Consider the following 26,837-nt stretch of genomic DNA (forward strand, 5'->3'; position numbering starts at 1 on the left):
ATAAATGGTGAGATTATGGGACAGATCAACCTTTACTTCACTTAGGAAGCCAAATTCAGCTTATTAAGTCTGAGTCAGATTCCTCTTTTTTAGTTCAAATTCTGGGAATTTATATTCATTTCACTCTGATTAATCATGTAACCATTTTTCATTACGTTAAAATGTACTGTCTTCTTAAAATGTGAAAGAAAACAAGCTGAATGTAGATATTAGATTCATGAGTTGTTCTAACACTTGGTATGACTCAGCTAGTTAATATATGTGCCGATGAACTGCTGGAGGTTTTGTCCCTTCCTGAAGAAGAGACTAAAAATACTTGAGTTTGTAACAAGTGCCATCAGAGCTTGGGATACTCAACGTTTTCATTTAATCCACATTTTTAAGCAAACTGACCTGATCAACAGTTCCCAGTGACATAATTCAAAGGCTGTGCTCAGACATCACAATAAATTAAAGTTTTTCATAATGGAAATGAAACTAGCCTCGGTCTTGCATGTGTGAATTTCCTCCAAAGTGGCTATGAGGAAGAGATCGGAATTGTTATCTGCTTTTGATCAACCGGTTTAGTGCTATGTTCAAACGCTAAAATGCGATAAATCTTAACCATGGTTTGTTGTAACAAGCCAGTAAAGATTAATCATAGTTTATCCGATTTAGATGATATGGCAAGTTGCTGCTGCTGCTGTTGTTATGATGATGATCTGCATTTATTAGTTACTTTTTTCATGGAGAGTGACCCCAAGCAACTATGGTTATTTTATTTTATTTTAAGAAAGCAAAAGCTTTCAGATTCTTCATGGCCACCCTGGAGAAGAGAGAAGGGATACTTTGAACCAGGGGGAGGCTAACCTCATTACCATAGTGGCAAGCCATGGTTAATCATGGGATCTAAAAATAGACTAAAAATAGCATCTTAATGAGAAAGCCCTAGGGAAACCCAGAAGCTAGTTAAGCAGTTACTAATGCAAAGATCTCACAGAAACTCCAGATAATGTTTTTCATCCTTTCTGAGGCAGCACTGCTGTCTGCGTTCCAAGGAAAACAAATAAGGACAACTGCTAAAGAAGTAAGTCAAGTCCTACTGGCCAGTACTAGAACACAGAGGTGCTGATGCCCTGGGCCTCGCCTGGCCTTGTTCATCTGCAAAAGCAAACATCCTCATTTGTCTAGCCTCCTGTCATGGTTGGGAGAAACATAAACACCCAGAGCTGGAAGGCAAGAGATATCATGAATTGTTAAATTGTTTTATTTAGCAAGATGTGGGCAATGTTGCAGGTGAACTTTGGCCAACTGTTGGCCTGCTTCCAAAAGCACAATCCAATTATGCTACCTTTTGAAACATGCTTCCTTGTACATTTGAAGATACATCAGTCTGAGGTGGGTGAAATATGAAAAAAATATGGTGAAAATGATATTGAATTTCCCTATGCCTTTGGATTCATTAGCAGAAAATGTCAGCAGGATACCCTTTAATTTTTGCTACTCATGGCATCACCCATAAAATAATCCTTTTTGTACATGGGCTAAATCTTTTTCTGTTCTACCAAGCTCCCTGCTACAGCCAGTTTCTTGGTAATTACATGAGTGCAGACAAGCTGGAGACAGGTGGATTTAAGGCCAGCTGCACGATTTGTTTTGCACAGCACTGGAGCGAGGGAGAAAAGCTTGTTTTTAAAAAAACCCAGTGAGGGAAACAGCTGTCTTCTCTGAGCCTCCCAGTTGCTGCCTTAGTTGGTACTGGCGTAGGGCAGAGCATGAACTAGTGCCAGATACATAGTGTGAGTGGGAATTAGCTGATTGTAGTTCTGATATTTTCTTGGCTGCCTGTTAACTGATTTTGTTTGGGACTGGGAGGGCCATTTCTATTCTTAGGGAACTGTTTGCATCAAGGGTACAATCTCCTTTTTTGGATAACCCTCCAAATAGATATTCTGTCATGTCACTGCCTTGGCTGCTTGATTTGTGCGGAGGAAGATAGAAGCTTTCCTGCATGGAAATGAAGCATTTGGGGGATGCCTATGAAGTTTAAGTGTTAGACGAATTTGGTTTTAAACTGGATAGTATTCTACACAAGAGATTTTTATCAGTTAATAAAAAATGGTCTTAACACAATGCCTGTAAGTACTACTTGCCATAGCTTAAAGTGTGTGTATGTGTTCCTTCATGTGTGGAGAAAAAGTACAGTGTTACATTTCACAATATAAACATACTTCTCTAACAGCACATCTGTAAAGGATAAATGAGGAATCAAATATATGCATTATTATTCACAAAAGTTAAGATACACCTTTAGCTGCTTCCATGCCTGTAAGATGTGGGAGACCGGCCAAAATTGCACCTGGATACTGCCACTTTATAGCACCACCATATAATATAGATATTTAATGAAACCAGTCTTGATTTGGAGATTGCCACACCGGAGCCCCGACTCAGGACTAGGAAATGTTTCTGTGTGGATTGCATTTTGAAAGTTGCAAAACAATTTGTGCTGAGTTTATGTGATTGCCAGGTGGCTAGCTGTTTTGTGTCAAACAAGATGGCTGGCTGTTAACATAATGCTTATGTGCACTCTTGGGAAGCTCTCAACATAGCTTAATGTAAATACAGTAAATTTTCTCATGCCAAGCTGCACACCATAAAAATGATGGAACAGCTTTGTCCTTTAGTTTGACAGATGCGAGACATGCTTTAATTTTCCGGCTTAAATAATTGAGAAGGTATATACTATTGTGCAGTATTTATACACAGTTCAATCTTTTATTATTACTGTTTTCGTTAGTATAATTTAAATCCGGTTCTTAATTGTATTCAGTCTTTCCTTCATTGGATTCTAACTGGCATCCATCTACTGTCACAAGACAATGGGCTTTTACCCGACCAACAACCACCAGTAAAATTGCAATGTGCACAGTTTTTCTGAAGCATAAAAATGTTCAAGTGATGTTTCATCACAGATAGCTTGTGGATTTTGAGTGGCAATCAATGTCTTTCTTCTTGTGTGCCTGCTTTTTCTATAGTTTCAGTCTGATAGCAAGAGCTGGTTCACAAAGGCATGTTCCTCGCTGGATGACAGTACATGTGTGAATAAGACATCCTAGATATAACTCCACAGGGAGTGTTTTAATATTTTCACAGGTGCTACTTTTTAAAATGTTCTTCATTGTAAAATGGGGGATAAGCAGTTGTTTCTGAACTGTAATAGCTGGGGTGGAAATGTATTGGACAGTAACTCCTCATATATTGTCTAGTCACCGATAAAATGAGGGTTTGATTATTGTATAAAAAGGCATTGCCGTGAGAAAGTGAAAATGATCTGCTTCATCACTTCAATAAACTGTCCATAGGGAAATGCATTTATCCCACTTGTAGGGAAACCTTACTTCCATTTGTTCATTGAACTAGAATGTTGAAATAATGATTGTTTTCCTGATTATGTAAATGTACAACAAAAACAAAAACCCATCACTTCCTTAATTTTTGGTAAATATCCATGGACTCATAAGATGACATGGATAAGAAAAAAAGCGGGTGGGGACTATCAAACCAGCTCACCTGAATCTAAAACCAACACACCATCTGGCAGACAGAATTCCTCCCATAGGACCCAATATAACTTCAGCAAATGCACTTTATTGTATTTAGGGGATAGTTGTGGAAAGGGAAACATTTTAAGTTGTCAGTTCTTTCATAAATGTCTTGTACGTGCTTAGGCCTGCAGCTTTAGCTTTAAGGTCCAAGGACAGAACATGTGCATGCTTCTGTAAAAATTGTTTCAATTTCTAGGTAAGGAGATCTACTCAAAGCCACATTATTGCATTTCTGTCAATTAGCACTGAGGTGGAACACAAGATAAACATTGACTATTTTAAAATGCATAAACAGAGGGGGAAAGAAAGTGAAAGGGGGAAGCATGATTTTAGGTCTACTACAGGGTAAATATCTGTCCTTATATTTCTTCTCTGTAATAGTATGGAACCTTCTTATTAAACAAGGATAACAATGAAAACTGAATAGAAAACTATTTGCATCAGCCAATCTTGTGGCGCAATGGGTCAGCGCATCTGGCTGTTAACCAGAAGGTTATTGGTTCAAGCCCACCCAGGGACAGCTGTGGGCAGGCTTCCTGCATTTCAGGGACTTGGACTAGATGACCCTTTAGATTTCCTCCAATTCTAGAATCCTATGGTTCTATCATCTTTCATGTAAACAAGTGGTGCTCTGAATTTGACCCGGTGTATAGAACTGAATAAACTAACATTTAATATGTTTCTACCACATGCAGTGCCGTGGCATTTGCCTAAAAGAAAAAATGGAAGTGTCATGTCCAGATGAAACATCCCTAGTGGATCTTGAAATGTCCAGAAGAGACATCTGTTGTGGAATTTCAAAGGCGGTTCAAAGTCTTTCATTACTGACACTTCTCAGGAAGGTCCACAGGGTATCCCACGAGAAGCTAACTATCCCCTTTGCCTGCTTCAGTTCTTTGAACATGAAAGACACTGCCTGGGTGGTGGAGGTGTAAAATAAAATACTGACTGGATTGTTTCTGGTCCAGGGTGTGGGGTGCATAGCACCCTTGGAACAGGTATGGCAATTGCTCCCAAAAGTAAAAGCTTGGATTTTTCAAATTATTTAAAAACTATAAATTATGCCTGAGACATTATGCTGCTCTGGGTTACATGTTCAAGCTATAAGAACAGGAAGAATATGTTGTGCTTTGTAACATAGCACTTGGATTCCTAGTATTTTTAGGGGAAGCAGTTTCAATTTATATATTTTCCTTAAATGATGGCTTTGTTTAGGATTGACTTTTGTAGTTCCACAGACTTTTCCAAAGGATTGTTTGTTTTATTTGGAAGTCATCCATGTAAAAAAGGGCAGGGGCATCCATTCCATGTCTAAAGAGCTAGTAAGCTGCTGTGAATTACATGGTTCACAGACTGTTTAGAGCTAGCTGAATCTGGAGCAAAATCTGGTGCACCTCCTTCTGGCAACTCCTGGTGCCAAACATACAGCTCTGCTTTTCTTTGGACCACATCAGTGAGGCCAAGAGCAGGGTCTTATCATCTGGGCAGCCCAGGTCCTCCATAAACACTGCCCTAGGGAGGTCACTTCGGTGCTGCTAACCCAGCTGTTTGACTTCACCCCAGAGTTACACTCCATCGTCTCTCAAGACAGATGGATGCAAATGACAATTAACCATTTGGGAGGGAGGGACTATGTCATCATTATAACTGCTGCAACAGAAGTAATGTATAACCATATATTGATCATCTACCACAGCTACTTCATAATCAGTGGCAGAGCTGCATGCTCTGGCACCCAGGAGCGGAGAGCAGGCAGGGGTGTGGCTGGTGCTTGTCCTGGGGGCGTGGCGCACTGCCCACGGGGGCATGACGACGGCGCAGTGCGTGTTGCGGGGCAGCCGCAATGGTACCCCCCTCCCCAATGGTGCTTGGGGCGGTGCCTTCCACCAGTGTTCATAATACAGTGGTACCTCGGTTTAAGAACAGTCCAGTTTAAGAACTATTTGGTTTACAAATTCTGCAAAACTGGAAATAGTGTCTTGGTTTGAGAACTTTATCTCGATCTAAGAATGGAATCTGAACAGTGGAAGGGCACCAGCGGTGGGAGGCCTCATTAGGGAAAGCACACCTCAATTTAAGAACGGACTTGGTTTAAGAACAGACTGCCGGAACGGATTGCATTTGTAAACCGAGGTACAACTGTATTCCAAGAAGCCAATTTCATCAGACAATATCAAAGCAGCCAGAGCTGGCTCAGCCATTAGGCAGGGTAAGGCCACTGCTTCAGGCTGCAAAATCGCCTCAGGCAGCACACTTATGATGCTGCACCTGCTCTGCTGCCTCCACCAGCGGCAGAGATACACCACCGGTTTTGGGAAGATCACATCAATTTGGGTGAGATCTCAGCTGAAACAGCACCAGAGTGCATGAGGTCTCATGGGATTTTGTGCAAAATCTCACCCAAAATTGGTGCCCATGGCATTGCTTCTTCTCCACCAGTGGTGGATGCAGAAGGGCAGTAGCAGAGCAGGCAGCAGCAACAGCAGGCAGCAGGGCAAAGCAGCACTTTCTGTTTCACTTAAGTGGCAAAACCTTTGATAGCGGCTGTGTCATTTGTGAAGTGGAAGGCCTTTTTAAAAGGTAGGTCTGCAAACTAGACGATGCCAGAAAGAGATTAAGCAATGTATTTTGATTTGGCAGAGCAGCGCACTGAGTCCTTCTTGGTTACTTGCTGTATAATGGAATAATATATGCCTCAAATCATGCTATTTGTCCATTTAGCACAGTATTATCTACACTGGCAGTGGTTTTTCAGGGTCTCAAGCCTTTCACATCATCTACTATCTGGTCCTTTTAACTGGAGATGCTGTGGACTGTACCCAGAACATTCAGCACACAAAACATGTGCTTATCACATACTTGTTTTTCTTTGTGGTGGAGAAGAAATGAAGTATCCAATGCTTAAATATAGATTATTGTTAATTCCCAGTAAAAGCAATGAATTTAGGACTGTATATCCCGAAAGAGCATAAAAGGATTTGTTATGGAATTTTGCAACAAAAAGAGTGGAGGGTCTTGCGCTCTCTTCTTCTGCTTCTCGATCTTTAAAACAGATTTGGACAGGGCAGCCCTTCACATAGAGGGCTCCTTCAGATAGAGGACTGCCGTCTATAAAGTAGAGCAGGTGGCCACCCTAACATCATTATGCGTATACTGTGCCACCTTAGCAGCTCAGTGGGGCTGCTATCTGGAGCTGGTTTTACAAAGAACATATATACAAAAAGAATAAGAAAACCTACACAGAGAGCGATTTAAATTCAAATTGATTCAATTCTTCTGCTGATGAGTTCTGGGAATACAATTAACCTCTTGTTGTTCTTGCGCTATATGAATTTAATTGCACATTAGACCTAAACATTCTTGTCCATTTGCTGACAGAAACATTATTAGAACTAAAGTCTAACATTTAAAACTTTGTGCACTAAAAAGCGGGTGCATTTAAATCATTGATTTTACAACTGAGATGTCCAAAAAGTGAATGATGCTCCTACCATTTAGGAAACCACTAACAGCTGGTAAAAGTAGCCTGTAAAGACAAAAATGCCAGATCATGTCACCAATGTGCTTTTCCATTGTGGCCTCCATTGGCAATCAAACAGAAGAAGAAGAACTATGCTTGGTTATATATTTCTTCAAATTTGATACTTTTTACCTGTAAGGCATATTAGTTAACTTTCCAGTAATAAGCCATGATTATGGGCTTATCCCCACATCTTCTTGTTCTGCTGCTTTCCCCAGGGAAAACCACTCTAGCGCTCAGTTGCCATATTAGAGTTTTCTCCATAGTGGCGTTTGCTCTGATTTAGAGCCAAAGTGTGGGTTTTCCTTGAGAAAAGAGGGGGCAAGGGGAAAGCTGCTCAGACCCGTGCCCCAAAAGCATGAATCAAGCAGAAATCCACTTGGACCTATGCTTTCTATGTGTGTGGGTGTGGACAAACCGAATGAGGTATCTTTTGAAAGCTGCAAGTATTTGTAGAATTGTCCTTGTGTGGATGATCCTTTCCACAAGGAGGATTCCTAAGTGTATTGTATATGGGTGCTCACCCTCTACTGAGACTTTAATGTAGGGTCAGTTTGGACAGTGAGGAAGGTTTTCATTATTGTTGATGCTTGACAAATCAATTATGCAATAGATTTTCTAGGGTGAGTTCCAAAACATAAAGTGTTGCTGCTAATAACATTATCAGGGAGCTAGTTGGCATATAAAGGCAAATCGTAGCGTAACTGCTTCGACTTAAGCTTTGGGTTTGCACACTTCCTAGTTACACTTGCTTATTCAGGCAAGTGTGGTTTCCAGTCTGTTTTGGAGAGCAAGTACAAACAACAGTTAGTGATTCAGATGTAAAGGAAATTGGAGTTTACCTGAACAAGTAAGTGAGGATTGGAATTGGACAATGTGAAGTGTGAAAAATAAGGTGAACAAGCTTAAGGCTTGAACAAAATTGATATTTCAGCACATGATTGATGAATCCATGGTTTGTCATTACTTAAGAATTGTACATGTCCATGGGGTAGCCAAGAAGGAGCGGGGCAGAGCGGGGGGGAGCTGCTCCCCTAGATCAAGTAAAACAATAGAAATACTTAACTAACTGACCAATTGGTTCTGCCCCCTTACAAAAGTCCTGCCCCCCCAAAAAAGACCTGACCCCAACAAAAATCCTGGCTATGCCCTTGTCCGTGTCCTGTACATCCATTCGACATCATGTATTTAAATGGACTTTTAGACATCCATGTGGATTTACTTGTGTTACCTTCAAACTGATCTGAAAACACCTTAGTTGATCTGAAAATAATGACCCGATTTTGAACTGATGTGAAAACATCCAATGTTTGGACAGTACCTGTTTAGATATGGGATCACTCTTTTGCACATGTAGATAAACAGTATTATTATTGGATTCTACCCATTGTTAACATTTTATACAATATTGCTTTCATTGAGATCTGCTGCATAATACCATTTTTGTTCCTAGCAAGATAAATAGCTGCCTAATGGGGGGGGGGACAATATAGCCAGTCTTTATTTTGTGATCAGACTCCTTGTTTTCCATAGTTTTACTACCTTACAAGCAGATGACTCACTTATTTATTTAAAATAATAATAATGTTTTCAATAGCATAGATAACTTATCCAACACACAACAATAAATTCACACTGAAAATAATGTTTTTTGTTCTTGTTTTCTCTTCTAGATGGATAGAAATCATTTGTTAGCAGTGTAAAGGTCACATGCTACCTACTCTGTTTGAAAGATAATTTCAGTCATAAGCGTTTTATGTTTAGCAGTGTAATTGTCAGGAAGTTGAATATCACAGGTGCAGCAGCCAAAGCAGATAGACTGTGCAATTTTACACCTGTTGTTGTTTTATGTAAAAGTGTATAAAATTATAGGATTTAAAAAGGAATTATGCATACTAAAGAGTTTGTATAGCATAGTGGCTAAGATACTAAGGACGAAATTAGACATGAAATGGTAGATCTGTGAATTGGATTAAGTGAGAAGCTGCCTTAACACCAAATCAGACTATTGGGCCATGATCTAGCCCTGTATACTGACTCAAAGCAGGTCTCCATGGTTCCAGACAACAGTCTTTCCCATCCCTGCCTGGAGATGCCAGGGATTGAACCAAGGCCCTTTTGCTTTCAAAACATGTGCTCTGTCACTGAGCTGTAGCTCTTCCTTGTATATTTCTAATATTTTAAGCAAGTCAGAACTACTTGGTCTCATCAAATCTTAATAAAAGGGCTCAGTTTTTATTCAGACTGTGGTGCTGGGGAGGGGGATTTCTCCACTAACTGCCAGTCAGAGATGATTGGATCCTGTTCAACAGATGTAGCTTCCACTCTGTGAAGGGAGTAATATCCAGACTCTGCTGACCACACTAGCATGTCATGGGGGGGGGGGGCGCAAAAATGATGGTGTTCCATGAGAAATAAATTCATGCCATCATTAATCTCTCCTTTGAGTAGCTTATCTATTGAGGAGCCTTGATTGCTGTATCCCTATGTGTCATTGTTCTGGCCTTCCAATCAGCTTCAACTGCAGGCCAATAATTGCCCAATCCAATCACTCCTCAAGCAACAGTGCAGGATTCCACTATGTGGGTTTCTCTGAGGCCAACGAGTTCTTACTCATTGTAGATACTAGAAGTCATTGACTTTTAACTGAGTAAAGGTGTGCTGTGGCTGCTAGAAATTTGAGTAATACAGCTTTAAAGGGGGTGTAATCCAAAATTAATTATACTTAAATGTGTGGAGATCAGTGGCCCTTAAACTCAGTATTGTGCCCAGAACTGATATCAACGGAATTAAAGCTCATCATACTTTCTCAATGCAGATTGTACAAAACGTCATTCACTGGGGAAATTATGCTATGGTAGGAAGCAGATTCTAGCACAAGAGTGACTCAGGTTGTTAACCTCTTTTAGAGATGAACACTGCCGTTTTCAAAGGTTTTTCTTTCTTTCTTTTTAGGAGCAAAGCTGTAGTCTACAACCATGTTATATTAATCAGTTAGCAATAAGCCTTGGAAAGCACATTTTGGCATGGTTAAAACTACAAGCAACTTCTATATCTCGACTACCTAAGTCTGTTTTTTCATGTACTTGTATACATAGCTAATATTGAAAAATCACTGCTAACAAAGATTATACAAGCTTCAAGATGTTTCCATATGCTGGCTAGCCTGCTGTAGCTATTGTGAGAAATTCTTGAAAGTGGCAATTTCAGTCACCAGAACACAACAGTCCCGCCAAATTCATACTGCGAATTCAAAGTGCTTCACACATATTATTTCAGCAAATCTTTACAACAGCTCTGCAAGGTAACAATTATCTTCATGTTGCAGATCAAGGGTTAATGATAGGAGAAGGCAACATAATGGCATAGGTGATATTCATGCTGAGAACTTTCTCAGTAACATCTCTGATTTCAGCTGTTCCACTACACTAAACTAGAAAAATATGCACTAGCAATTGGAGATTACTCAGTATTGATATTATCCAAGGTGAGGTACTTGTATGTATTCTTCCTACAGAATTCAATTTTAATTTCTGCTGTAATGTGGTAATATATAGCTGTCAGGTTCATTAACACCCCAAATTGGATTAGCTTTGGTTAATGTTGCTTCGGGAGAAGGAAAGACTTAAGGCGTAACCCCTACAATAATCTGGAGTCCCTGAGATGGTTGTATGGTGTCTTGTAAGCCTCCTTCCAGCAACTCTTGCAGCCAAGCTGGTACCATACGTATTGCTCTGCTTTCCTTTGGACCACATCAGCAAGGTTGGGGTGGGGTGGGCTTGTCATCTGGGGAGCCCAAGACTTCCATACACACTGCCCAGGCTTGTTTCCCAGAGAGGTCACTTCAGTGCTGCTACCACAGCAAAAACAATGTGGGAGACAGCAGATGTGAATTACTGGTCTTTTCAGCCACAGCAGGTGCTGTGATTTTCCAAGGTTTGGCTTAACCTCCAGAGGTGTACTCCATTGTTTGCGAGACCGATGGATGCTAACAACAATGTTTATTTAAGTTTTGTCTTGTCGTAGATTCATTTCCGCCACTTAGCATATTTTTTTGTAATTATTTCACTGTATTTAAATCATGCTACATTTGCACCGTCACCATTTTGTGATCATCTTGACATTTATAATGTCAACTCTGCAGGCTTGCATTAACCTCATTTTGCCATCAGTTTGATGTGCCATAGACCTGCACAGCAATAATTTAGCATTCATCATAGCATGTGCAGTAATGTCTCATTAGACTTGAACTAACAGAATTTTGTCTTCATAATTTGCCATCATAATAACCAGGTCTTCACAGATTTAATGTGACAATCTTTTGCTTCTCTTCCTAAAGCTGTGTAATCATTGTGATCCTCGGAGAGTTCAAATGAAGTCAATGTAATTAAAAGGTAGTTTTCTTTAAGTATCAGGACATGGGCTACTTTTCAAAACAGAATCTTTTGAGCTATAGTTCCTTGGTTGCATGTATGAAGCTGCCTTGTGCCAAGTTAGACTATTGGTCCATGTGGCCCAGTAGTGTCTAGTCCAGGATTTGGAAGCCTATTGGACTACAGATGTCATTTGACTGCAACTCCCATCATCCCTGAAACGGGCCATGCTGGCTGGGGCTGATGGAGTTCAGCAAATGAGCCCCCCCCCCACACCACATCAGTCCTTCAAAGAATCACATGTCAGTTTACCCCTCCAAATTCCAGCGCTATCATCATGCCTAAACCACTAAAAATGCTCCTTCTTCAGAAATATAGGTGATTTAATGTGCAACCAGTAATGGGAAATCACACACAACCTTCTTCAATAATTCAAGAAGGAAGGAAGGAAAGTGTTTCTCCTTTATTTCAGATAGGTTTCTAACTACAGAAAGTGTAAGTAGATTTCTAACAACACCAGCACAAATAGCATGCTTATCATATTTATTTCAACAGAGTTTCCATTCTCTCTGAATGCCATCATATAGATGCAGTATAGTATATTTCCTCACCATTATGTATTGAAAACGTGGTTTCAAAGAAATACAGGAACTGTAGTGGCCCTGTTTTCCCTTTTTAACTGAAGAAGCTAGTTGAGAGTATATTGGGAATGTTGTGAGAATCTCTTGAGTAAAATTCAAAAGGGTTTTTAGAAAGAGCAGCCTACACAGCTGAGAGCAACCCTCTGAGGCTGTTGCATGTAAGAAGCGAATAGTGGGATAAGGACCATTCACTCACCTGCAAGTGAGAGCAGTGTGTGGAGTGTGGGAAACAAGCTATGATGATTCCTAATGGAACATTCAGCTTTTTGTCACTGGTCATTTCTCTGGCTGGATTTAACAAATATGATGGACAGGTTTTCTGTTGGTGATGACATAACTTTAAATGCCAAAATTGTCTGGATAAGAGGCTCGAAAGGTGTCTGACGAAAAGACTAAAAAACAGAAAAAGCCAAACCTAACTGTTAAAAGATGTGATACTAAATATTAGGGATGTGCAAAATTTGTCTCCGTACTGCATATACATACACACACATATATACAGTATATATACATATACTTTTGTGTGTGTGTCTGAGAGGCATGCACAAATGTTTCCACACCCACCCACCCATGGAAATTAAACCACCTAAATTCAGAAATGAGAAGCATCCCAGATGTATCTGTCTTTGAATCAATCTGCAGGCTTACCACAGCATTTCTATTAAACATCAAGCCCTTTAACTATTAGAAGTGTTTGGACACAACGTCCAACTGGAGGATAAATGCAATACGGAGTAACTCTTTCGGAAGAGGCTAACTATAATTTGGGAAGTTTAAAGTGTAGGAAAACATTCTAATCATCTGAGTGGGATATATCTTTTTTTTTAATCTTGTGAACTACCTTGAGATCTTTTGATGAAAGGCAGTATATCAATCTAATAACTTATGAAAATTGAGATGAACTGCCTCGTTCAGGAGTTCAGTATCTCAGTCATTATATCATCTCCAGTGGTCACATCTCCCAGTGGTTGGATGAGTTGGATTAGTGTAGGTTAAAAATGAAAATAAATGCAGTAATATAACAGGCTATTAGAGTACATTTCACTCACCCTACGCTGTCTGTTGATTTTGAAGGAGAATCTACCAGAGCTCCCCACCACTTGCATGGCTCAAAACTCATAATAATAATTTGCAGCAGTGAAGACTAGTGCCTTCTTTGCCTCCTTAGTACAGTGGTACCTCAGGTTAAGTACTTAATTCGTTACAGAGGTCCGTTCTTAACCTGAAACTGTTCTTAACCTGAAGCACCACTTTAGCTAATGGGGCCTCCTGCTGCCGCTGCGCCACCAGAGCACAATTTCTGTTCTCATCCTGAAGCAAAGTTCTTAACCTGAAGCACTATTTCTGGGTTAGCGGAGTCTGTAACCTGAAGCGTATGTAACCTGAAGCGTATGTAAGCCAAGGTACCACTGTACATCAGAATCAGCTTATGTCTGTGCAGCTCCCCCCCCTTTTAAAATAAAAAGATTTACTCCATCCAAATGAGAATACAAGTTCACTCAGAATTCGGTCCCATTGAATCCTGTGGGCCCTACAGGCATAGCCTGAAACAATGCTGTATTGAGTAATTTACAGTGCAGTCCTGTGCATGACTATTATGAAGTAAGTCCCTTGGAGTTCAGTGGGGCTTACCAGGAGGTATTATCAGTCTGGAGCCTTAAAGTACGCATTGACCTGTACATGTCTAAGACAATAGAGTACTTACTATTAGAGTACTTACTATTAATTACAGAGAAGATATAATATTTATTGTGTCCACTTATTACACTTATATCCTTTTTATTTTTGCATGGGTCTTCCCGCAGCTTTCCACCTGGGCATGAACAACAATGAAACCTACTTTGTTTTAACAATGTAACAGTACTGCAGTGCTGAAAACTCTTTAATTTCTCCAAAGATTTCTTTCCCTGCAAAAGAGGCTTTTATCCTTCCCATTTTCATTCTCAAGCAGCTTTCACATTTCTTTGGTGTTGTGTTGAGCTTACTTTATCCTTGCAAGGTGGCCATGCGCTGTGTGTGCGCGTGCCATTTTCATTAAATATTTCTCTAGCACTCTGGCCTCTGGCTGCCCATGCTTCCTGATCTGAGAAAGTTCCATTGGGGAGGCCCTCACGAAAAAAAATCCCTGAGCTTTAATTGAAGCAGGGGAAGCAGAGCAAGCTGGATGAGATGTCTACCAAGAGCATGAGAGAACAAACTTGCTGGTTTTATAAGGGAAGGTCTTCCCCTTCACGTAAAAATACATTCTTTCCACACATAGATATATATTTCAAAATCACTTAAACAATAAACAGGTGTCAGATGCATAGCAGGCAGTCTCCTCACCTTCTTGTAAGGAAAGCCCACCCAAATATTTCAGGTTCCCCCTCTCCCCACCCCACGCCCAGTCAGGAAATATGGGCTCTGAGGAAGGCTGCAGAGTGCAGGCCACTAGAAAGGGGATTTGTAGAATGAATGGGAACTCACAAACACTCCTCAGTAGATGATGGTGTGTCAAACTCATCACCCCTGTAAATTGGGGGGGGGGGGGACAACATTCACTGGAAAAGACAGCAGCTATACTTACCTGCCTTTACTTTGTCTATAGTGGAGGAACAGCAAGACAGTTTGAAGTGGAGGGCCCTCTTCTGTATTGGATGACAGGACCAGTAGATTTACACAGATGCAAGTAGATAAAACTGAATGGGAAATGTATCTATAACACATCCTGAATAGCATTACACCAATTACATCTGTGGCCCATTGCATCCTACCTGATTCAAGCTTAAAGAAGAGTAAAAATTTGGCTTTAGATTGTTGATTTAGTTAAAAGACTCTGAAGGGTCTCTTGAGGGTTTGGAAATTGATAAAGGAATATTATCTTGTGAGGATTCACAAGTGAGGTTGTATGTAATAAGCCATTTTTTACTTAGACTCCTAGTTTTATCAACCTTTCTTGTTCTCAAATCCTCAAAGCATTGCTACTGTCAATTTCTTTTCTCTTGACACTGTGCTTCAAATTATTTTCAACATCAGTGCATGACTTTTGGACTCTGTGGGTTGCAAATTAATCCTTTATAGGCAGCTGAGGTACTCTATTCACTGATGGTTTGTCAGGAATTAATTTGGCTACCACTATGAAAAATGATAGGGATTCTAATCTAAAGGATAAAGGAGTGTGTTAAAAATCAGAATTTTATTAATGTTGTGCTTCGATACCCAGCCAAGCAATTATTTATTAATTTTAATTAAAAACAGATAGAAAACCAAAATATGACAGCAACCACAACACAAAACCTGATCATTTGGAAGGGATTTGAAAGGAAAGCAATGACCTACTGTTAGTTACTATTTAACGGCTGCTTCTTCATTTCCTTCGGAGGTCATTTCTTCCTTGTTCACAGCATATAGAATTATGCATTATCTGAGCTTTGTTGCAGGGTGGCTGGACAAAATAAATCTTATTGGTGTTTTCCTGGTATATTACTCATGAAATCACCAGCTATCTAAGAAATGTAGTACAGTACTCACTAATTATCTCAGAAATGTAATGTCAAGGAGAAAATGCCCACGTAGGGGGATTTCCAAGGTTAGTTGCATTAAGAATAGACACCTTGAAATCAATAGACTTCAGTTACTTAAATCATTGAGTCTACTCTGAAGATAACTTAGTTGGACATTACTCATTGACTGCAAAAGTATACATATAGCCATTAATCTTTTGAGCAAATTTCTCAATATAAAGTATATGGGAATATTAAGAGGCGTTTATTTGTGTGTGTTTTTAACTATGAAAACCAAAATACATATTTTGAATTTTGACCAAATTCTTAAAAAAAATGCAAAGCAATACCCTTGAATTTTGCCCTGATGTTTTCAGCAGCACTCATAAGAGTAAAGCATATTGAACCTAGCGATATAATAAGCTGTCCTATGCCTCTTATCACTGTGGCTTTCCATGATTTCAGACTTGAGGTTTTCCAAGTGCAACCTAAGGAAACCAGGGATTGAACCTAGAATCTTCTGCACACAGCCATGCGCTCTACCACTGAAGATATTTTTTGGGGGGAGGGGAAAAATAATGTGTAACTTATAAGATGTTTATGTTTTACACATTTTAATTCCTTAGGGTGGAATTCAATGTCATGCTTTGCCAATTGTTCTGTCTGCACATGGAATTCAGTTTGCCAGATGGAATGACCCCCCTCCTCAGCCTGTGTGCTGTTATGGGGGTTCTCCTAACCCCACTAAGTCCATTTGAGGGGGTTGGGGTGCACAGGGAAAGAGTGGAGGGAAAGCCCCATTATGCAAGTGAAAGTCCTGGCACATAATGCACTGCTTGAATAACCGTTGAATAAAAAGTTGAATCTGACCATTGTACTAGAATCAACTTTGGGGGAACTTATGCTTTAGAGTAAGGCATATATTACACAATGCTTTGTTTCCTCTGTGTGTGTGTGTGCACACGCATGCGCGCGCACACACACACACTGTTAGAGTTCATTAAGTAACAGCAGCAAGGATCTCAAATTCCCATGAAAACATTAGTACCGGCAGGGGTGAAGCAAAGGTGGCTGGCAGCCTCAGAGCCTAGGTGGACTGCACTGGCATAGAACAAGGGCATAGAAATGTGCTACAAAATGCTTCTGCAGTCAAAAAGGCCAAAGGGTTATAATGGAAGAGGAGATGACTGGACCTCCCTGTCATTCGAGATCGCACTATTGACTCCACTATAGCCAATTACTGTCAGGCTCCACAGAGAAATAATTTATATGGGGTGAAAAATGTATGATGTGTGAAGTGTGGAGAAAAGGAGCCAATGAGGCTTGGCAGCTTTCCTGTTTTTTGTTTTTTATTCAAGCGACTAACAGGAAGCACACCTGCAATGGAGCTGTGTCAAGCCAGCAAATGATTATTTCTGGGGTTTGCTGAAGGTGAATCGAGATAATGTCTGAGGTGAATAATGCTTTTTTTACCACAGTAAAGTAAATCTAACAGGTACCACATATTTGGAATTCCAGCAGAGCTACATATATTGTCTTGAATGTGGTGTTATTTGCATTCACCACACATTTAACGCTTATGCTTTGTTCCATACGTTTGCCTCTTAACAAGTGGGTAAATAAATTTCCCAGAAGCTATAGTGGCCCTGGATACTCAAAGGAGCGACAGATTACTATGACTCAGAGCTAGGAATGGAGGAGAAATTTGATTCTGTATGCATTTATAGCTGAATCTATCAACTTTGCACTTCCTGAACAAGATGAGGAGCAAAGCACAGCTATCCTTCAAAATTCATACGTATCCAAATTTTGTGATGCAGTACTCCAACCAAACAATGCTTATGTATTCATATATTAGGAGAAAATGTGCATAAGAATGAAGATATTTTCACTAACATCCAAAAATGCATTGTGCAGTATTAGGGAAAATTGTTTGCAGAAATGTGTACATTAGTGATGTCTTCTTGAGGAGAACTGGGTTTCTTGAATCAGATTTGAGAGCCATTCAGTACAAATCATCACCTGTGTGCGTTTTGTTCATTACTACATTCATACAGATAGGTTATATGGGTAGAATTGGGAGTGGTTTACTGGGAGGGTAGGAGGGCAAGCCAGTGGGGAGACCAGCTGGCTGCCAGTGGGTCCAGTACTCTAATTCTCCTGTTGCATCCGCACCATGTGAGCCTCCCCATTGCTTCTCCCTATTGGTAAGCTTCAGCTATGGCAATGCCGGAAGGCCAGGGGCATAACCGTGCCCCAGCTGGACTGGCAGTATTCCTATTCTGAAAGAAAATGAGTTAAACTGAGACATAGTAAACACATATTGTGACAAATATTACTTGTCATGTTCAATATGCATGAGTTTACTGAAGACAGGTTTTTTTAAAAAAATGTTATACCCCCATAGGTTGGCTTGCTTGTTTTTCAGGTTGTTATTTTGGTATAGCATTTCTCAGGTTGGAAGAGTTAGGAGTTTTTTTTCTGAAAATATTTCCCGAGTGGTGAGGTTAGATTCAATAAATATTGAGGCGCTGGCATTCTTATGATTGCTGAAAGTGAATATAGCTGTGAGGAATTGTGGTGGAGTTGAAAAACCCCACCCCCAAGTTGAAAATAAAATAAGAAACGTAAAATAAATGCATAAAGTAAAATTCAGATTAACCCAACTAGGTGCTGATAATGTGTTTGGAAAGTTTCCTCAGTCTGCAAAGGCTTCTCATCTTCATGATGATGATCACAATCTGATCCGCCAGGCATTTACAAGAGAAGCAGCACTGTGTGCATCGTAGAGTTGTTTTGAATGTTATCCGGAAAGCTGCTCCACATCACTTAAATCCATTATACATGCCATTCTGAAAACAGAGCCTTATATGTAGAGTTCATCAGCTGGCCTATTATGGGAAGCCAACTTGTTTTGAGGAAAGCGTGCTTTATTGCTTCTGCGCAGGTCCTGGAATTTGAAACATCTCAGGGCCTCAACAGAACCCTGGCATCAGTTACTCTGTCAGCTTAGTGGAAGTTAGAATCATGTTATTCCCCGGTACAGAATCCAGTTCTGAGAAGCAGCTGACTGTACACTGAAATCAACAAGGGAATATTAAGGAGATGAGAGGATTTTTTGTGTGAAATGCTGCGGCTTGTTGAGTTGCAGCCATCATAATTTTGGTTTATTTTTGTTGGCTTTTAAAAAGGACATTGGAACAGTGACACTGGATTGTAGTACTTTGGGAAACTCTGTTGGTGTTTGCCTTGGACCTTCTTTTATGCTTACATGCTGTGGTATGAGGAAGAGGAAGAATGTAAGTACAAAATGTCTGAAATACTTTTACCATTGCATTTAAATCTGTGACATAATTCTGCTGAGGTCTGTAGGAAAGCCCTTTAATAGGATGCATTCTTGGGGGGAAACTCACCCCAATGATGCAAAGGTCGACTACAGAACAGTGAGAAGGGGTGCCTGTATTTCAGGGTTGCTTAAACAATTACACTTAAATAGAAATTCGTGGAAATAAAAAGCTATTGTGTGAGAACACAAGGGGCATTTCGAAGATTCAGTATTTACTAAAGGTTTCTGGTTGGGGAGGGGAGGGGAGGGAAGTGACTGGGATAAAAATAGATTTTTCATTATTGTTTTTAATAGTCTGGCAAAAGTTCAAAAGACTATCAGCTGCTTTGAATTATAATGGCATATGCTGTTTCACTGCCCTGATTGATGTACATGAAATGGGATCTTGTTCATTATTTTGTAGTAAAGTAGTTGAACAGTCACTGCACCTTTCCCCGTCTCCCCCAACAAGAAAAGAGCCCTAAGATGCTCTGGTGTTTTTACTTCTGTCCTCATGCTCTGTGCTACAACTTTTTCATATTTTCTTGCAAAAAAAAAGAAAAGAAAGAAAAAGCCAGAAAGAAACAACCTAGATAAGATTGATAGTTCTGTTTTAAAGATTGTGGAAGGATAACCGTTTTTATTTCATACTTGGCCTCAGTATATTATCCACATACAGGTATAGAAATCTTTGCCTGAATGCTCTAAGGTTGGTATTTTTATCCTTTTCTGTCTTTTTAAAAAGCAGACATGCACAATTCATCAACTACCAATGCAAGGTTACACTACCAGCCATATCTTTCTGCATTGGAAGGTGGCTAACAACTCACATGCTTATGTAGCTGTAGGTAGAATGTAAAAATAGGAGGTGTGGCAGCAATAATCTCTTTGGCTGCTTCTAATATATCTCCAAAATTTGGATCAAAGTGAAAGTGTATGAATGAGGTCAGTGATGACTTCTTAGTCCTGCCAAAATGTGTGGTCCGTGTATTGGAACTAAACAAAACAAATAGTTGATTTGAAGAGATGAGAGGGCATGATGTTGCAATCTATTGGAAAAGTTTGCATTTTTGCCACTTGTCCAGTGAGACCGACAAATGGTGGGTCAAGTCAAACCACATCTATTTAATGTGGCTTTGGTGGTGATGTTGGCAATTTAGCTTCGGTGGAAGAAACTTCCTTTTGGAATAAATGTTGCATGTCTTGCATTGCTGGGAGACTTCCAGGACAGCCTGAAAAGGGAGATAGGGCACCCTGTTTGGGGGAAAGGTCACTTGCTGGTGGGATAGCTGGTGGGGAGATCGCAGGAAAGCCTGTCTTCTTGACAGGAGCACTAGAATTCCCGCTCTCATAGTATGGTTTTAGGCAGCTTGTTGAAGAGTTCTGTTTCAATGGCCTTTACCTCTTTTGTCATTGGCGTCTGCCTGCTTTGGCTCTGTTTAATGTCACTATATTTTTAACTGTGACTCTACCAGCTTTGTTTTTAAGGCTGTTGACTTTTTTTATTTAACCTGTCACTATTTTCCATTGGTATATCATCTTGTTTTATTGCAAACCAATTTCTGTGGTTCAGTGGAAGAATAATTTATATGTTTTTGTTGTTTTTAAGTTTGGAGAGGACATTTCTTTATTCAACCCAAGCATTTTTATGTGTTTGCATGTTTGTGTGGAACGTTTATACCCTGCCTTTCAGCTGTAATTCACAAACCAGCTTTAGGTTGAAATCTTATACACATTTATCTGAGAGTAAATCCCATAGAATTAAATGGGATTTCCTGTATAGGATTGTACTGTAAATCTCTTCCACCACTCTTTACTTCACATGATGTGATCAGGCATAGGCAATACAGAAGTCAGTAAGAAGGGTGCGGCAGCAGATTTTTTAAAAAAATCCTCTACAAGGCTCATTCCAAATTTTATCATTTAGGATATGGAAAGAACTTAAGGATATATGGAAATTGACATGTTTGTGTTTTGAATTCTGCAAGGTACTTTGATTAAACTGATGGGAGCCTCACTTAATGGAGGCAGTGCTGCTGTTTCAGAGACACATGCTAAGCAATTTGAAGGCAAGCCAAAGCACAATGAGAAGGAATAATGATGACCTTGGTTTATTTTTTGCTCAGTACATTCAGGTTTTTGATTGGATTCTGAACAAGGCAACAGTTTTCTCTCCCAGAAAGCTATGCCCTAGTCCTTGGAGGCTTTGCATTCTTGTTATCAAAGCAGCTGGTTCATATTGGAGCATTTTCTTGTGAAGGTCGTGGGCTGCAGTGTGGGAGAAAAAAGAAAGATTTCCTTATTGAACCCAGCCAAGTATGTGCTTTCTATGAGAACATTTCTGCACAGAGACCTATTAGCCTGTTGACCTGCCTAGCATACTATTGATGATAAATAAAAAGCATTCTACTGAACGGAAGTTTGTTTGCTTTTTGCTTTTTGTTTGGCTTGTAGGCCCCTTTTGTTTGATGTTACTCGTGGTAATGCATTTTTTTAAAAAAAATTGATATGAGAATGCCTCATATTATTAATAAATAGATGAATACGGAGTTATCCAGGAAAATCTAGATGACTGAAAGAGAGTACAATGATTTTATTATATTATGAATAATCAGAAGCCTATGGGCATTGTGTGGGTGTAGTTGAAAGCTATTCTTTTCCATTCTCTTTTAGTAGTTATGCAATACCCTTCTGTAGTCACATACAGTTTTGTCTCAAAAACTTTGGATCACCTTTGCTTACTGATATAAAGGAGGATCAGAACTTCTCAATAAAAATGGAATAACAGTTTTACTTTTCTGAAAAAAGAACACGAGCTAAAGGGGGTGAGTGGATAGGATTCAGCAATGCAGACAACTTCAGTTTCACAATACTTTTCTCTGTTTTACTCTGAAGATATGTAAAGGTAAAGGTAAAGGGCCCCTGACAGTTGCGAACGACTCTGGGGTTGCGGCGCTCATGTGGCCAGCATGACTAAGCCGCTTCTGGCGAACCAGAGCAGCACACAGAATTGCCGTTTACCTTCCCACCGAAGCGGGACCTATTTATCTACTTGCACTTTGACGTGCTTTCGAACTGCTAGGTTGGCAGGAGCAGGGACCGAGCAACGGGAGCAATGGGAAAATATGTAGACTGTGTACTGTATAATCTCAATCAATTACCCTTTTTATATAGGCCCGGTTTCACATAATGCTAAGACGAACCATGACATATCAAGAATGTGCCATGGCCACATTGCTGCTTCTCCTGTCAAGCTGTTGTGAGTTAACCCATGGATTGGCTTAGCATATTGTCCCAACTCAGACCCTTGGTTTGTCTTGCTCTCATCTATAGTCAAGGTCTGTTCTATTGATTACCAGTCATGACTTGTTTGGATGAGAGAAACCATGACAAAATGTTCAGTGAAAACTCAATATTTTTTTCTAAACAAGCAAAAAACAAACCACCTAACATTTTTATTCTTTTTACTCTTTGAAATATTTCAGGTTTCCTGAACCAGACTAATTGCTAAAACATCAAAGCACACATGTTCTCCTCCTTTCCCTAACTTTAACCTGGCATGGAAATAATCAACATTAATCTGGTTTGAAAACTGATAAAATCTTCTGACATTGGAAGAATGACAGGCTAAATGACCTAGTAGACTCATTCTTCCTCTATTACTGAGTCTATGAATAGATGTGCTTTGGGATTTGAACAGGAAATGTCCTTATTTTTAGCTTGGTCATTTCATTCTGCTTTTTCTGCTTCTGTTAACTGTGAATATGTGGCACCTAGAAAGGATCTGATAGAAAGATTAACCATTACACAAATAAACTCATCAGCTGAGGTCTAATGACATCTAAGATAACTTGAGAGCTCGTAAACCTATCTGTAATGATCAGATTGTGATTTAATATTTCGATTACAGATAGGTAGCCGTGTTGGTCTGCCATAGTCAAAACAAAAAAATTCCTTCCAGTAGCACCTTAAAGACCAACTAAGTTAGTTCTTGGTATGAGCTTTCGTGTGCAAGCACACTTCTTCAGATACGAATCTGAAGAAGTGTGCTTGCACACGAAAGCTCATACCAAGAACTAACTTAGTTGGTCTTTAAGGTGCTACTGGAAGAAATTTTTTTGTTTTTAATATGTCAGGGAACTGCCATCGGAAGGAAGGGAGGTGAAAGGGCTCACACAGGTTGAGAGAGACTCAGCAGCTGAAGAGGGAACCAGTAGGGGGAGAGGAGCTGAGCTGAGGGAAAGTGAGCTGGAGGGATGGCTCAGAGACACTTCCAGCGAAAACAGTGGGGAGGTTTCAGGACCTCCTGTAGGGACACACCCACTCCTCGCCGGAAACTGTCACGCAGAGAGTCCAGAAGACGTGTTTCCGTTAAGGAGCTTTTATGTTGGAAGCGATTCCGAAAGCAACCACTGTCGGAATCTGCTAGTGACTAGAGGAGCCATGTCTGAGGGGCTCCGTCACAGACAGAGGTTTGTGGACTTGAACAAACTCTGAGGGGATACGATTTTACGCACAAGCAGCTCATCATCCCATCACAGCATTCCGACAGTCTTTGAAAGCAGCTTGTGCAGGAGAAGGCATCATGAGCAACCCAGCCGGAACCGGAGAAGCAGGAGCTGGAGCGGGTCCAAGCCTGGAAGAGAGGTACCGGGTGTTGGAGGTCCAGCTAGCGCTGCAGACGGCGAGGCTTGAGGAGAGGAGGGCTCAGGATGCAGACAAAAAGGGGAAAGCCACCCAGCTCGCCAGAAAGGTACCAGGATTGGTGCAGAAGTTTGGGGGGGAGCCCAAAGACTATCATGGCTTTCGGACAGAGATGCAATATGCCCTCAATCTGCAGTTTGATGAATTCCCTGACGAGGAATCACGAGTGGCTTTCGTGATTGGGCATCTTGAAAAGGGGGCGAGAGACTGGGTCAGACCCCTGATGGCAGCGAATAGTGACGTCCTAAAGGACACAATGAAGTTCTTTCGCGCCATGGATCTGATGTTTTCCAGCGATATTGAACAGGGAGTGGTGCGCAGACAGTTAATGGCTTGCAAACAGGGGAGCCGATCTGTCCGTGAGTACTGGACTGAGTTCACCATGTTGATCCATAAATTGGGGTGGGATCTATCGGCGGAACCCATTCAAATGCTCTTTGAAGAAGGGCTTTCTTCGGCTGTGAAAGACGAACTTTCCCGGGCGCCCAGGGTGGAGTCTATGGACCAGCTGACCAAATCAGCGCTGACCATAGGAGTGCGCCAGGAGGCGAGAGCATTGGAGAGGCGGGAAGGGAAAGGGGAACGTTGGAAGGAGTTCCGCATTCCAGACATTCCAGAGCCAACTTTCCCGCCGGCAGAGCCGATGGAAATCGGAACAGCGCGCGCGCGCGCAGTTTCAAAGCCCAGTGAGGGGGGAAAGAAGGAGGGAAAAGGCGCCCGGAAATGCTATCTCTGCCAACAGCCAGGTCACTTTGCCAGAGTCTGCCCCCAGAGGAAGGAATGGCAAGGGATGGTAGGAGCTGTGGAGGGAAGAGAGGAAGAAATACCGGAGCAAGTAAAAGCCAACGCCTGGCTGCCACCGTCGGGGCACAGCAGCCAGGCCAAAGAGCAGTGAAAGTGCCCACGCCAGAACCTCCTAAACCCGCCCTAGTGATAGAAGTGGCGCTAGAGCTGCCAAACGGACACCCTCTAAAGATAAAGGCGCTGTTGGACTCAGGCAGCTCCTGCAATTTCATGAGCAAAGAGTTTGCAGCTGAACACCAGATACAGACGATCCCTTTAAGCAACCCCCTGCAGGTGACCACGATCGATGGCAGGGAGCTGTTGGGAGGAGAAGTCAGCTTGCAGACCGTCCCAATGATAATGAAGGTGGCAAGGCACACCGAACTGATAGCGTTTAATGTGGCCACCTTGGGAGGAGCTCCCATTATATTGGGGATGAGCTGGCTAGCGTTACATGATCCGCTGGTGGGCTGGCATCAGAGAGTGGTTTCTTTTGGTTCAGCACATTGCTTAGAACACTGCAAAGAGGGAAAGGGTTTGGCAGGGGCCCAAGCCACCCTAGCAGGGACTGAAGTAACGGAGAACGTGAAGGTACCACGACAATACGCAGATCTCCGCGACGTCTTCAGCGAAAGGGAAGCTGACCAACTACCCCCGCATAGACCCTTTGACTGTCAAATCAATTTACTCCCTGGGGCACAGCTCCCTGTAGGCAAGCTGTACGCCATGTCAGACAGAGAGATGCAGGAGCTAAGGGAGTTCATTGACAAGAACCTGAAGAGAGGGTTCATCAGAGAGTCCAGGGCGGTGGGGGGCAGCCCAGTGTTTTTTGTGGATAAAAAAAACACGGACAAGCCGAGGCTGGTGTGTGACTTCAGGGCCTTGAACGCAGTGTCAGAACCAGTGGCCTTCCCTATGCCCAGGATTGACGACATTTTGACAAGGGTCAGGAAGGGAAAGATTTTTACTAAACTGGACCTAAGGGGGGCGTACAACCTGATACGAATAAGGAAGGGGGATGAATGGAAAACCACCATGTTCACCCCTTTGGGGGCATTTGAATATTTAGTTATGCCCTTCGGCCTACAAGGAGGCTCCGCGTGCTTTCAATCGTTTATGAACCACGTCCTGGGGCCTTTGCTTTACAAGAATTGTGTGGCCTTCTTAGACGACGTGTTGGTGTATTCTGAGAATGAGGAGCAGCATGTGAGAGACGTCAGAGAAGTGTTGAGCAGGCTGCAAGCCAACCAGCTGTGGGTGAAACTGGAGAAGTGTCAGTTTCATACCAAGGAGGTGGAATTCCTGGGGTATCGCCTGTCAGACAAGGGATTGGCCATGGATCCCGGCAAGGTCCAGGCGGTGCTGGAATGGAAAACACCCAAAACAAGGAAGGATGTGCAGAGGTTCCTAGGATTTGGGAACTTCTATCGTAAGTTCATCCGAAACTTTGCCCACCTGACGGCGCCCATTACGGACTGTCTCAGCAGTAAGAAGAAGTTCGTTTGGACTGAGGAGGCGGAGCGAGCATTTGAGGAACTAAAAAGGGCCTTCGCCTCGGAACAACAACTCCTGCATGTGGATTTACAAAAACCAATGAGAGTGGAAACTGACGCATCAGACAGAGCGATTGGGGCGGTGCTTCTGCAGCCAGGGAAGGAGGAGTCAGAGTGGAGACCGTGTGCCTTTTTTTCGCGAAAGCTGAACAAATCCGAGAGGAACTACACGGTGTATGACCGAGAACTACTAGCCATTCATGAGGCGTTCCGGAGATGGAGGCACCTGCTAATTGGCGCACAACATAAGGTGCAAGTGTGCACTGACCACAAGAACCTAGAGTATTGGAGGACGGCACGAGTGCTCAACCAACGGCAAGTGAGATGGGCCCAGGAGTTCTCCAAATTTAACTTTGAGATTAGTTACGTGCCAGGCCCAGAGAACATTAGGGCGGACGCTCTCTCACGCAAACCTGAATATTTGGAGGGGGAGGGAGCACCCGAAGAGAGATGTCATTTCAGAGGACCGCTGGGTGTGTGGGGGGGCATTGGTGGGACAAAGAGAACTGGTAGAGGAAACAGAGAATGATGAATACGCCCAGAATAAGCTCAGAGGTCTTAGGGGTGAGGGAGAGGAACCAGGGGGTTTCGAGGAAAGAAATGGAGCTTTGTATTACAAAGGGGCACTGTATATCCCTGAAGGAGACTTAAGGGGGAGGGTACTCAAGCAGTTGCACGACAGCCCCACGGCGGGGCATTTTGGACAACACAAAACCATGTGGTTGGTCACCAGGGAATTTTGGTGGCCTAAGGTGAGGGAAGATGTACGGGAGTATGTAAGAGGGTGCAAGCAATGCCAGCGAGCCAAAGGGGAGAGGCGGGCGCCGGTGGGGCTATTAGAACCCTTACCAACCCCAGAACGACCTTGG

General features: G+C 41.7%; 1 protein-coding gene across 10 annotated transcripts in view; it reads left to right on the forward strand.

Moving 5' to 3' along the window:
• Positions 1–26,837, forward strand: part of DMD (dystrophin) — a 1,019,805-nt gene that overhangs the window by 130,550 nt on the left and 862,418 nt on the right. Inside the window, exon 1 of one of the 10 annotated variants that reach the window (XM_081003450.1) lies at positions 18,613–18,902. The exons of the other annotated variants lie outside the window; for them this stretch is intronic. Within the exon in view, the coding sequence (XP_080859576.1) occupies positions 18,875–18,902 (28 nt within the window). The 5' untranslated portion in view covers positions 18,613–18,874. Of the gene's footprint in view, positions 1–18,612; positions 18,903–26,837 lie in introns of those variants that run through there. 10 annotated transcript variants of the gene reach the window in all.

Source organism: Podarcis pityusensis (genome assembly GCF_964106645.2).
Source record: "Podarcis pityusensis genome assembly, chromosome: 4".
In the NCBI taxonomy this organism is placed as follows: Eukaryota; Metazoa; Chordata; class Lepidosauria; order Squamata; family Lacertidae; genus Podarcis; species Podarcis pityusensis.